Source organism: Neoarius graeffei, chromosome 15 (assembly GCF_027579695.1).
Source record: "Neoarius graeffei isolate fNeoGra1 chromosome 15, fNeoGra1.pri, whole genome shotgun sequence".
NCBI lineage: Eukaryota > Metazoa > Chordata > Actinopteri > Siluriformes > Ariidae > Neoarius > Neoarius graeffei.
This window is the reverse complement of record NC_083583.1, coordinates 60,248,781-60,261,769: the sequence shown is the minus strand read 5'-3', so window position 1 is coordinate 60,261,769 and position 12,989 is coordinate 60,248,781. Positions and strand designations below refer to the sequence as shown.

Sequence of the window (12,989 nt, the reverse complement as noted above, 5' to 3'; positions counted from 1 at the left end):
GTCTAATGTAAACCCCACCAAATTGACCGTAGGTGTGAATGTGAGTGTGAATAGTTGTCTGTGTCTATGTGTCAGCCCTGTGATGACCTGGCGACTTGTCCAGGGTGTACCCCGCCTTTCGCCCGTAGTCAGCTGGGATAGGCTCCAGCTTGCCTGCGACCCTGTAGAACAGGATAAAGCGGCTAGAGATAATGAGATGTGATGTGAATCTGATGATCCGCTGATACGGTCTAATGTAAACCCCACCAAATTGACCGTAGGTGTGAATGTGAGTGTGAATAGTTGTCTGTCTCTATGTGTCAGCCCTGCGATGACCTGGCGACTTGTCCAGGGTGTACCCTGCCTCTCGCCCATAGTCAGCTGGGATAGGCTCCAGCTTGCCTGTGACCCTGCACAGGATAAGCAGTTACAGATAATAGGTGGATGGATATCTAGGTATATCTACTCTTCTCTGCATAGCCCTGATGGGACTAAATTCATAAACTAGTCTCATCAGAATCTACTGTGTTGAGTTTTTATAGTGCTGATGTACAAATAATTTTGTGGGAAACACTTGGCTACTAGCGTGCATTGTTGCCAAACAGGGAAGAGGGAAGTGAAGGTACTCTGCTATTGATCCTAAGGTTGAGAGTTGAAGCGTTGTCAGTGTTGCCAAGCTGCTAATGCTGAACTCATGAGCTGGGTCTTTAATCTTCAGATACTCCAGAGACTTTATACCATGACAGAGCTACGCTTTCAGCTCTCACCCCAACATGCTATAAAAGCTGGAATAAACAAACAAAAGCATTTCATTGGAGTGTATGTGTATAAGAATAAAGAGCCGTTTCTGTCTATGGGCTGCATGTCCAGCGCCCCTATCTGGTGGACTGATGTAAGCACAATATGCCATGCTGAAATTCTTGTATTGGGATGGAAATACACACAAAAAAAAAAAAAAAACAAGGCCAATATTAAGTACATAAATCTCATCTCATCTCTCATTATCTCTAGCCGCTTTATCCTTCTACAGGGTCGCAGGCAAGCTGGAGCCTATCCCAGCTGACTACGGGCGAAAGGCGGGGTACACCCTGGACAAGTCGCCAGGTCATCACAGGGCTGACACATAGACACAGACAACCATTCACACTCACATTCACACCTACGCTCAATTTAGAGTCACCAGTTAACCTAACCTGCATGTCTTTGGACTGTGGGGGAAACCGGAGCACCCGGAGGAAACCCACGCAGACACGGGGAGAACATGCAAACTCCGCACAGAAAGGCCCTCGCCGGCCCCGGGGCTCGAACCCAGGACCTTCTTGCTGTGAGGCAACAGCGCTAACCACTACACCACCGTGCTGCCTAAGTACATAAATATCACACTATTAATTTATTAATTGTATTTCCCTTTTAAGTGCACCAAATGTTTGTTTGCTTGTTGGGTTTTTGATGGGGTTTTTTTTGTTTAAACACAGGACATATCTTTATTATGGACGCTTCTTTTCTGGAATATCATCTCATCTCATCTCATCTCATTATCTCTAGCCGCTTTATCCTTCTACAGGGTCGCAGGCAAGCTGGAGCCTATCCCAGCTGACTACGGGCGAAAGGCGGGGTACACCCTGGACAAGTCGCCAGGTCATCACAGGGCTGACACATAGACAACCATTCACACTCACATTCACACCTACGCTCAATTTAGAGTCACCAGTTAACCTAACCTGCATGTCTTTGGACTGTGGGGGAAACCGGAGCACCCGGAGGAAACCCACGCGGACACGGGGAGAACATGCAAACTCCACACAGAAAGGCCCTCGCCGGCCCTGGGGCGCGAACCCAGGACCTTCTTGCTGTGAGGCGACAGCGCTAACCACTACACCACCGTGCCGCCTTTCCTGGAATAAATATGGTTAAATTATGAACACTTAAAATGAGCTGTTAACATACCAGACGAATGTTTGCTTGGCTTATCTTTGAAACCATCAGCTAGTTTTCTTTCCAGAAGAGCTCTTTGAATGGACAAAAACATTTGGCAAATCAAAGTAACTAGAAATCTGATTAAACAAATTATATACCATGCACGCATAGGATTAATATGTTGTTGTCTTCATCTTTTTTTTTTTTTTACTTTTTTTTCTTTCTTCAGTCCATATTTTCTATCCCGGATTTTTTTCAGGTTTAAAGGAAAGTGCTTGAATTGAAAATAAGTGATATAGATACTAAGAAGAAGCCTTTATTTGTCACATGCACACTCAGGCACAGTGAAATTCATCCTCGGCATTTAACCCATCTGAAGTAGTGAACATGCATGTGAGCAATGAGCACACACACACATACCCAGAGCAGTGGGCAGCTATGCTAGAGCACCTGGGGAGCAGTTGTGGGTTAGGTGCCTTGCTCAAGGGCACTTCAGCCCAAGGCTGTCCCATGTTAACCTAACCGCATGTCTTTGGACTGTGGGGGAAACCGGAGCACCAAGAGGAAACCCACACAGACATGGAGAGAACATGCAAACTCCACACAGAAAGGCCCTCGTCGGCCGCTGGGCTCAAACCCAGAACTTTCTTGCTGCAAGGCGACAGAGCTAACCACTACACCAACATCCCACCACGGAAAACACTGTCTTGGATAACTTGAGCAGGTGCAGAGCCAAATTCTGAATACTGTACATACAAATAAATATATCCTGAATGATTTATTGCTTTTGGACCTTATTTTTGGACTTAATTCGCCAACTCAGAATACAGCCCTCTGTCTTTAAATAAACCTTATTTTTATTGCGAAGTGTTTGTTTCCAATGAATGGTGAAACATCAGTGGAATATTTCAACCAGGAACTCAAGACAGAAAGTGAAAAGGAAGAAACAAGTCTGATTCTTTTATAAATTGAAAACTAAAATCCAAGTGTGTTTATATGATTGACTTCTCTAGCTGTCCTGAATCAACCCGTCCAGACCAGACGCGTTCCTGTATTCTTCCATGCAAGGTCAACTGCATCGTTACACCATTTAGTGAATGGAGCCCGTGCGCAAGTTCCTGCTCACCAAGTAAATATAGACACGTACTGTATCTGTTAGTATCCAACGTTTATCTGGTTTGATTATTATCAGAACCTCTTTTCTCAGTGAATACCACCATTAGGACCCAGTCCCGACATCGGATCATCATTCAGAGGCCAGCCAGTGGTGGTCAGGAATGTCCAGCGACACTGTACGAGGAGAGAGAATGTGACCCGCAACCTCTGTGTCCAACATACAGGTGCAGTCTGCAGTTTGGAGCTGAAATAAATCCTGTTTACAAAGCTCAAATGAAGTAATAATTGTGTAAGATAATTGTATAATGTTATGTATAATGTTTGATGACTGAAATTGCAGGAGCATTTCTGATTCATATCTTGGCAAGTGAGTGTCCTGGTTCTGAGCTGTAATCTCCCTTGCTGTAATGTTTCAGTACTGTTTTTCTGGCAGGTGGCAGACCCACCGCTGGCATCAATGCATTTTAGTCCCTGATTCAGTAAGACAGGCGGTCGGAAGCCATACTGAATCCTGTGGGCTTGGCCTGAAGACAAGAGGTCAGTAAATATGTGTCATTTCTAGATTAAATGAGCACTACTCAAATGTTTTGAATGAATGATCTCAATGAAATCTATATTGTTGGTTCTTAAAAAGGTAAGAAAGCTGGATATCTGCACACATTATGCAGTAATACAATCAATATCCAAAAATTTTGAAGTAAAAAATGAAAAAAGAAATCAGGCTCAATATGACAGTGAGGAATTAATCATAGTAACACACACACACACACACACACACACAGTGGTGCTTGAAAGTTTGTGAACCCTTTAGAATGTTCTATATTTCTGCATAAATATGACCTAAAACATCATCAGATTTTCACGCAAGTCCTAAAATTAGATAAAGAGGACCCACTTAAACAAATGAAACAAAAAATATTATACTTGGTCATTTATTTATTGAGGAAAATGATCCAATATTATATATCTGTCAGTGGCAAAAGTATGTGAACCTCTAGGATTAGCAGTTAATTTGAAGGTGAAATTAGAGTCAGGTGTTTTCAATCAATGGGATGACAATCAGGTGTGAGTGGGCACCCTGTTTTATTTAAAGAACAGGGATCTATCAAAGTCTGATCTTCACAACACATGTTTGTGGAAGTGTATCATGGCACGAACAAAGGAGATTTCTGAGGACCTCAGAAAAAGCATGGTTGATGCTCATCAGGCTGGAAAAGGTTACAAAACCATCTCTAAAGAGTTTGGACTCCACCAATCCACAGTCAGACAGATTGTGTACAAATGGAGGAAATTCAAGACCATTGTTACCCTCCCCAGGAGTGGTCGACCAACAAAGATCACTCCAAGAGCAAGGCATGTAATAGTCGGTGAGGTCACAAAGGACCCCAGGGTAACTTCTAAGCAACTGAAGGCCTCTCTCACATTGGCTAATGTTAATGTTCATGAGTCCACCATCAGGAGAACACTGAACAACAATGGTGTGCATGGCAGGGTTGCAAGGAGAAAGCCACTGCTCTCCAAAAAGAACATTGCTGCTCGTCTGCAGTTTGCTAAAGATCACGTGGACAAGCCAGAAGGCTATTGGAAAAATGTTTTGTGGATGGATGAGACCAAAATAGAACTTTTTGTTTTAAGTGAGAAGCGTTATGTTTGGAGAAAGGAAAACACTGCATTCCAGCATAAGAACCTTATCCTATCTGTGAAACATGGTGGTGGTAGTATCGTGGTTTGGGCCTGTTTTGCTGCATCTGGGCCAGGACAGCTTGCCATCATTGATGGAACAATAAATTCTGAATTATACCAGCGAATTCTAAAGCAAAATGTCAGGACATCTGTCCATTAACTGAATCTCAAGAGAAGGTGGGTCATGCAGCAAGACAACGACCCTAAGTACACAAGTCATGCTACCAAAGAATGGTTAAAAAAGAATAAAAGTTAATGTTTTGGAATGGCCAAGTCAAAGTCCTGACCTTAATCCAATCGAAATGTTGTGGAAGGACATGAAATGAGCAGTTCATGTGAGGAAACCCACCAACATCCCAGAGTTGAAGCTGTTCTGTACAGAGAAATAGACTAAAATTCCTCCAAGCTGGTGTGCAGGACTAATCAACAGTTACTGGAAACGTTTAGTTGCAGTTATTGCTGCACAAGGGGGTCACACCAGATACTGAAAGTAAAGGTTCACATACTTTTGCCACTCACAAATATGTAATATTGGATCATTTTCCTCAATAAATAAATCCATCCATTATCTGCAGCCACTTATCCTGTTCTACAGGGTCACAGGCAAGCTGGAGCCTATCCCATCTGACTATGGGTGAGAGGCGGAGTACACCCTGGACAAGTTACCAGGTTATCACAGGGCCGACACAGAGACAAACAACCATTCACACTCACGGTCAATTTAGAGCCACCAATTAACCTAACCTGCATGTCTTTGGACTGGGGGGGAAACTGGAGCACCCAGTGGAAACCCACACAGATACGAGCAGAACATGCAAACTCCACACAGAAAGGCCTTCGCCGACCACTGGGCTCAAACCCAGGACCTTGCTGTGAGGCAACAGTGCTAACCACTACACCACCGTGCCACCCCATAAATAAATGACCAAGTATAATATTTTTGTCTCATTTGTTTAACTGGGTTCTCTTTATCTACTTTTATGACTTGTGTGAAAATCTGATGATGTTTTAGGTCATATTTATGCAGAAATATAGAAAATTCTAAAGGGTTCACAAACTTTCAAGCACCACTGTATCTGATATACCACAAAAAAGCCATTATTATTATTATTATTATTATTATTATTATACATACACATTCCCTTCATATTAGCAATATCAGCATTCTCAAAGACCAACGCGAGCTTACCCACGACTCAGTGCAGCCACCTTCCAGCCGGTGTAGCGTTCATCAGTAGCGTTAGCGAATGCTAATAAAGCAGTCAAGCCAATGCTATCAAAAGGAAATAACATAGACTAATGACTGAGAAACTAAGATTTCTGTCTCCAGACTCTTCTTCCATGCACACTCGCTACAGTATTTTTCACTCAGACTTTAGTATTCATTTCCCTGTGTAATTTACTGAGTTACTTTTAAAATCAACATTGACAACTACACACACCGGAGCAACCTGGCAGCCAAAATTCTCTCAAAATCTTGAACTACTGCCTTGCTTTGCCACTCTGCCATTGTGTTGTAAGAATGTAGGAATGAGTGTAACAGTAGCGCACTATGCATACACATACGCATAAGCATTACAATCACCAGAACAGCGGATTGTGATCTCGGGATACGAACAGTTGATCTCGTGTTATCAAAGGTACACAAGAATGAGTGGTGAAGCCACTATGTCATCGTGTTGTAAGAATGAGTGTAACAATAGCGAAACTTCATAACCAATCAGCACTTATCCTGACCAAGTTTGATTACCCGTTCTACTTCTTGATAAACTTCGGAACCAACCAGAAACGAAATAAGAGAAACCTTGAAATAACTTCGTAGTATTGGAAGATAATCGGCAGATAAAAAGATAAACGAAATTCCCCTTGTGGTTCGCCAAAGCTACTGATTCGATATCAAGTAAGTGGTGTTTATTTTAAGAAAACGTACCTTTTGAGTATCACAGCTTTTGTTTGGTCCTTCTGAAAGGTTTTGTAAGGTTTTTTTAGCTTTTTGGCAGATATATTGAGAAGCCAATATCAAACTTCTGCTATTCGCTTTAATTTGTTAATTTTATTTTTTATTTTAGAGTCTTTACACTACACTTGTGAAACAAAATGTGCTCATTAGTACAAAATAATGCTTCGAAGACTATTCATGAACAAGTGCTTTCTTAATATTTTGAAAATAGATCTAGTTCACAGCACTGTATTTTGAACAAAACACAGTCAACAAAATTGGTAACCAAAATACTCCAAGCCCTGATGCTGCTCACAGCTTGGTGATGCTTGCAAGAGATGAGGCGAGTATAACTGATAATATGTATGTATGCTATATTTACTGTATGGACACGGGATCAGAAAACTATTTTATTTATAAGCAGTAGCCACATGGACCCATAGGGTACCTATTTTTAACAAAACAAACCTGGCAGCATTGTTTGTTTACAAATTGTCACAGTCGCTCTCTAGCGCGGAAGTTTTACATCCCCGATGTGTCTCTTTTCCAGTTTTTTTATGTCTGTTGGTATGGGGTTTTTTTCTCTTGTAAATGTGTGTGAAGAAGATCTATTGAAGTTTTGGTAGCCTTTTGGGTGTCCAGCGCGTCTTTCTCTTTCCGGCGAACAGAGAAATGATTGTGCGCATGCACAGCAGAAAACTTTCTCATTGGATATTCGGATTAGCTCTAACGTGTGATGTCATGTTGTCGTGACAATGTGCAATATCGTAACAATATTCACTGCTTATTCTCCATTGGGTAGAGTGACATAATGCATGTAAGCGATATGATAATACTATTGCATGCTATTGAACCAAATGAATGAAACCTGCTAGATGGGACTAGAACACGTTTTTATTCCATGGAAAAAGGTGTCCTGTATGTGTAATAATAGAATTTAATCTTGTTATTCTCAAATACTTGTAATACTCAACAAATCATCGAAACATCTTGGGTTTTTTGATGGTTTTGATCAGGGCTTTGAACCGGTTCAAGGAACGAAAACGAAAACCGGGAACTTTTTCTATTTCACATGGAACAGAAACGAAACCAGAAACTTTATTATTTTTTATGTTCCGGAACAGAAACGCTTATTAAAAATAATGGTAACCAGTTAATACCGGTTTTTATTTCATTCCTCAAAGTTTCCGTAGCCTACAAATAAAAAAAGTCATTCTTCTCCTGCGCAAGTTTCTATGACCCGCTGGGGTTCACTTCCTGTGTGACGTTCGCTGACTGAATGGAGAGAGCGGGAGGGTGGACTACTATCACGTCTCCACATCTTAAATAAGAGGTAAATATTGCAGTCTATCGTTATTCAAAAACGTCAATTTCAAACACGATATCAATATATTTATCCACGTTAATGAGAGGCTCACGAACATTAAATGACGTTAACCTCTGTTAGCCTATCAATGCATAGGGCCTGACGCCTTTGGTAACACACTAAACGAATTATCTTTCATTTTTGGCACTTTTCCTGTTTGTGTAGATGGGAAGACATACTGAGAATCCAAATCGCCAACATTTGAAATAATAATTGTTTTGAATTATTTCTTGTCTTATTTAATGAAGGCTGTAATAGAATTAGCCTACATTTGGCTTAAGCTGGATGAGACAGAGACATAATTTTATAGCCATTTGTTAAACAGCTGACAGGGAACGTAATTAACCGTTCCGGGAACGAAATTTTTTTGTTCTAACCGGTTCAGGAACGTCTATTTAATGGTGGAACCCAAAACCGGAAACGTTAAAATTCCGTTTCTGTTCGGAACGAACCAATAGGAAAAAAATTCTGGTTCAAAGCCCTGGTTTTTGATATTTATTCTACACTACATACAGCTTGTTTTTTTGTTGGGGTTTTTTTGTGAATGCAATAATTGCTGTTGAAATATATTATGACAAATGATTCCAAAAATTTATTCCTGAGGTAATTGAAATGGTCAAAATGAAAAGAAACAATAATATTTATAGTCACCTACAGTCACCTTTGGAGGACGTAAACGTGCAGTCATTGATTCTACTCCAATACATGTTTTGTGAAATTTTTAGCAAAGAACAAATTGGTGGTATTACTGCCCCTTTCCCCCACCCCCCACGAGCACGACCGCCCAGCCTCCTGTTGCTGATTGGCTCGAATAGTGTTGTGTGGCTCGATCCGAACCACTTTGTTTCCCATTTACAGAGTCAGGGCTTTGTGTGAACACCAGATATTGGGGGGTTTCAGCACACACAAGAATATACAATTAGCTGTCCCATGAGGAGATATTCACTGAATTTGACAAAAAAGTGTATTGATTTGAATCAACAACTGGACCTTTAATAGTTTGCAAGCTACTCAAAAGTTTTGGCATGTTTTTCTAACAAAGAAAATTGAGTATTGACCATATGGCAGGCAAGTGTTTTTGCATTACTTTTGTGTATGTAATATGTACTGTAGTGGAAATTGCTAGGATGCAACTGTGTATACCAAAAGTTTTGTTTATTTTGGGCAAATCCACTAACCATATTCAAAAACTGTATCGGGGTCAGAGCACAGGCAGACAGCATTTAATTAGGACCATATATATTCATAAAATGAAGAGCAAGGGAGAATCAACACCTGGAAATATGAAAAATGGCAAGGCTCCAAGAGTTACAATAAGACTTCGCATCGAGGCAGTGAAACAAGACGATAAAAATACAGAAACTAAAAAGATGATCTGAAAACAGGTGCACACATTAGAGAACAGACCAATGACAGGACAAACATGGAGACAGGACCAAAATTAAAAAAAAAAAATGACAGAAATTCAAAACAAAACATGAGAAAGGGAATTTGTGAAACCATGTTATACCTTTTTACACTCAAGCTGGAAAGTCTGCACACCCCTTTCACCTTCTCCACGTTTTATCATGTTACAGACTTATTCTACCAGTACAATAGATTGAGTTCATTTTTTGCCTCAAACATCTACACACAATTGCCAATAATTACGAAGTGAAAACCACTTGCAATTTTATTTTACTGACAAAAATAGGTTATTTAGGGGTTACATCACTGGCGCCATCTGCGGGGGGGGCACGGACCTTTTTGACCCCCCCAAAGATAAAGTTGGGGGGGCAAAAACACCCCAATAATGAAACGTGAAAAAGTAGTAAACAGTACAGAGGAATTCATGTTAACTGACGATTGAAACCAACTAAACAAATAATAGCCTAGCTTTGAATGCAAAATAAGTAATCTATAGAAACGTCACCTAAAATGTTATGATCGGACATGACCCGCGCCCTTTTCCGCTTGCAATATTTCAATGGTTGGCAGTGAGTGATTGACAGGTTGCACTCCGCAAAATTTACACTGCGTAGCACTAGGCCTACGCGGCCCAGGCAAAAAAAAAATAAAAATCATAAATAAAATGGTTCGTTGCGTAGCAACCAAGGCAGCACTACTGAGGCGAAAAGTGCTGTGTGGCCTCCCGCAACCATTTTCACTGAACAGTGAACATAGAAATGAAGCAAAATGGACAAGTGGATTATCCGAACCAATAGGCCGGCAGCCACCAGCAATGAAGGTGATCATGTTGTGCAGAATTTGGGCACTGAAGTCTGTGTTAAAGCCGATGCGGATATATGAGTTTAACGCGCTTAAGCCTTTTTATGGAGTATGGTGCACGTTTTTTTTTTTTTTTGCACTATTCTTGTCAGTTGTCTGCCAAATTCATCTCAAAGAAAATTGCATTAAACTAAATTTGTTTATTGAATAAATTGTGTTTCATACAATGTTTAAAGTCGTGAGATTTTTTTAATGCATCATAATTTATCGTTAAAATGGGCGCTTCCCACTTGCAACGGTGAATAGTAATGAATGAAAATGACTTACAACTGAGTCTTTGATATTCAACTACATACACTGCCGACGTCATGATGTCACGGTGCAAGAACATAATTCTGACCCCCCAATGTTGACATGAAGTTGGCGCCTATGGGTTACATATCTGTACACACCTTTAGCCTACTACTTGGTTGATGCACTTTTGGCAGCAATTACAGCTTGAAGGCGTCATGGGAAAGAGGCTACGAGTTTGGCACACTTGTTTCTGGACATTTTTGCCCATTCTTCTTGGCATATCCTTGCAAGCTCCATCAGGTTGGATGGGGCACATCGGTACACAGCCATTTTCAGCTCCTTCCACAGATTTTCAATTGGATTCAAGTCTGGGCTCTGGCTGGGCCACTCAAGGACATTCACTTTCTCCAAAGCCACTCCTTTGTCCTCTTGGCTGTGTGCTTTGGGTTGTTGTCAAGTTGGAAGGTAAACCTTTGCCCCAGTCTGAGGTCCAGAGCGCTCTGGAGCAGGTTTTCCTCAAGGATTTCTGTGTACTTAGCTGCATTCATCTTTCCCTCTATCAGGACTAGTTGCCCCGTTCCCGCTGCTGAAAAACATCCCTACATCATGATGCTGCAACCGCCATGCTTCACTGTAGGGATGGCATTAGCCAGGTGATGAGCGGCGCCTGGCTTCCTCCAGACATGAAGCTTGGTATTCAGGCCAAAAAGTTCAATTTTGGTTACATCAGACCAGAGAATCTTGTTTCTCATGGTTTGAGAGTCCTCTAGGTGCCTTTTGGCAAACTCCAAGCAGGCGGTCATGTGCCTTTTACGAAGGAGTGGCTTCTGTCTGGCCTGATTTGTGGAGTGCTGCCTGGATGGTTGATATTCCGAAAGGTTCTCCCATCTCCACAAGGATACGCTGGGGCTCTGTCAGAGTGATCCTCGGGTTCCTGCTCACCTCCCTGGCCAAAGCCCATCTTCCCCGATCACTCAGTTTGGCCAGGTGGCCAGATCTAGGAAGATTCATGGTGGTTCCAAACTTCTTCCATTTATGAATGATGGTGGACATTGTGCTCTTTGGGACCTGTAAAGCTGCAGCAATTTTTCTATACCCTTCTCCAGATCTATGCCTTGCCACAATCCTGTTTCTGAGGTCTGCAGATAATTACTTTGACCCCATGGCTTGGAGTTTGCTCTGACATGCACTGTCAACTGTGGGACCTTATATAGGCAGGTGTCGGCAATCCCCAATCATGTCCAATCAATTGAATTTACCACAGGTGGACTCCAATTAAGTTGTAGAAACATCTCAAGCAGTATCAGTGGAAACAAAATGCACCTCAGCTCACTTTTGGGTGTCATATCAAAGGGTGTGCACACTTAGATTAGATTAGATTAGATTAGATTAGATTAGATTAGATTAGATTAGATTAGATTAGATTAGATTAGATTAGATTAGATTAGATAAAACTTTATTGACCCCTTTGGGAGGGTTCCCTCAGGGAAATTAAGATTCCAGCAGCATCATTACAGATAAACAGAGAAAAGAAATAGAGGAAAACTTCTAGATAAATTAAAATAAATTAAGTATTTACATATACAAATATAAAAAGAATAAGATATGGGGAAGAGAGGAAGGAGGGAAGGAGGAGGGAGGGAAAAAAAGGGGGAGAATGGGGGCAGGAGAGATATTGCACTTTATATTGCACATTATATTGCACATTGTCCGGTATTGCTTATTGTTAGGCTAGGCTACTGCTTCTTCCCGTCCTCTGTCCTCCTGTTACCCCTTCTCCCCCCCCAGAGAGGAGTTGTACAGTCTGATGGCATGAGGGACAAAGGAGTTTTTGAGTCTGTTCGTCCTGCACTTGGGAAGGAGCATTCTGTCACTGAACAGGCGCCTCTGGTTGCTGATGACGGTGTGCAGAGGGTGACTGGCATCGTCCATGATGTTCAATAGTTTGTCCATAGACCTCTTTTCTGCCACCATCACCAGAGAGTCCAGCTTCACGCCGACCACAGAGCCAGCCCGCCTGATCAGTTTGTCCAGCCTGGATGTGTCCTTCTTGGATGTGCTGCCCCCCCAGCACACCATGGTGTAAAACAGGACACTGGTGACCACAGACTGATAGAACATTCACAGGAGTTTCCTGCAGATGTTAAAGGACTGCAGCCTCCTAAGGAAGTATAGCCTGCTCTGTCCCTTCCTGTATAAGTGTTTGGTGTTGCAAGTCCAGTCCAGCTTGCTGTCCAGCTACAGCCCGAGGTACTTGTAGGAATCCACAGCCTCCACCTCGACTCCCTCAATCAGAACTGGTCGTGACCTTGGTCTGGACCTCCCAAAGTCAATGACCAGCTCCTTGGTCTTCGAGGTGTTGAGCTGCAGATGGTTCCTGTTGCACCAAACAGCAAAGTCCCTCACCAGGCTCCTATACTCCTCCTCTCTGTCATCACTGATACACCCGACGATGGCTGTGTCATTGGCAAACTTCTGAATGTGACA

General features: G+C 41.9%; 1 protein-coding gene and 1 long non-coding RNA gene across 2 annotated transcripts in view; one reads left to right on the top strand and one right to left on the bottom strand.

Moving 5' to 3' along the window:
• Window positions 1-12,989, bottom strand: part of LOC132899681 (uncharacterized) — a 181,775-nt gene that overhangs the window by 18,602 nt on the left and 150,184 nt on the right. The window lies entirely within an intron of this gene.
• The window catches only part of thsd7bb (thrombospondin, type I, domain containing 7Bb), a 279,114-nt gene that overhangs the window by 194,481 nt on the left and 71,644 nt on the right, over window positions 1-12,989 (top strand). Inside the window, exons 10-12 of the mRNA XM_060941740.1 lie at window positions 2,910-3,025; window positions 3,104-3,236; window positions 3,446-3,549. Coding sequence (XP_060797723.1) covers window positions 2,910-3,025; window positions 3,104-3,236; window positions 3,446-3,549 — 353 coding nt within the window. The remainder of the gene's footprint in view (window positions 1-2,909; window positions 3,026-3,103; window positions 3,237-3,445; window positions 3,550-12,989) is intronic.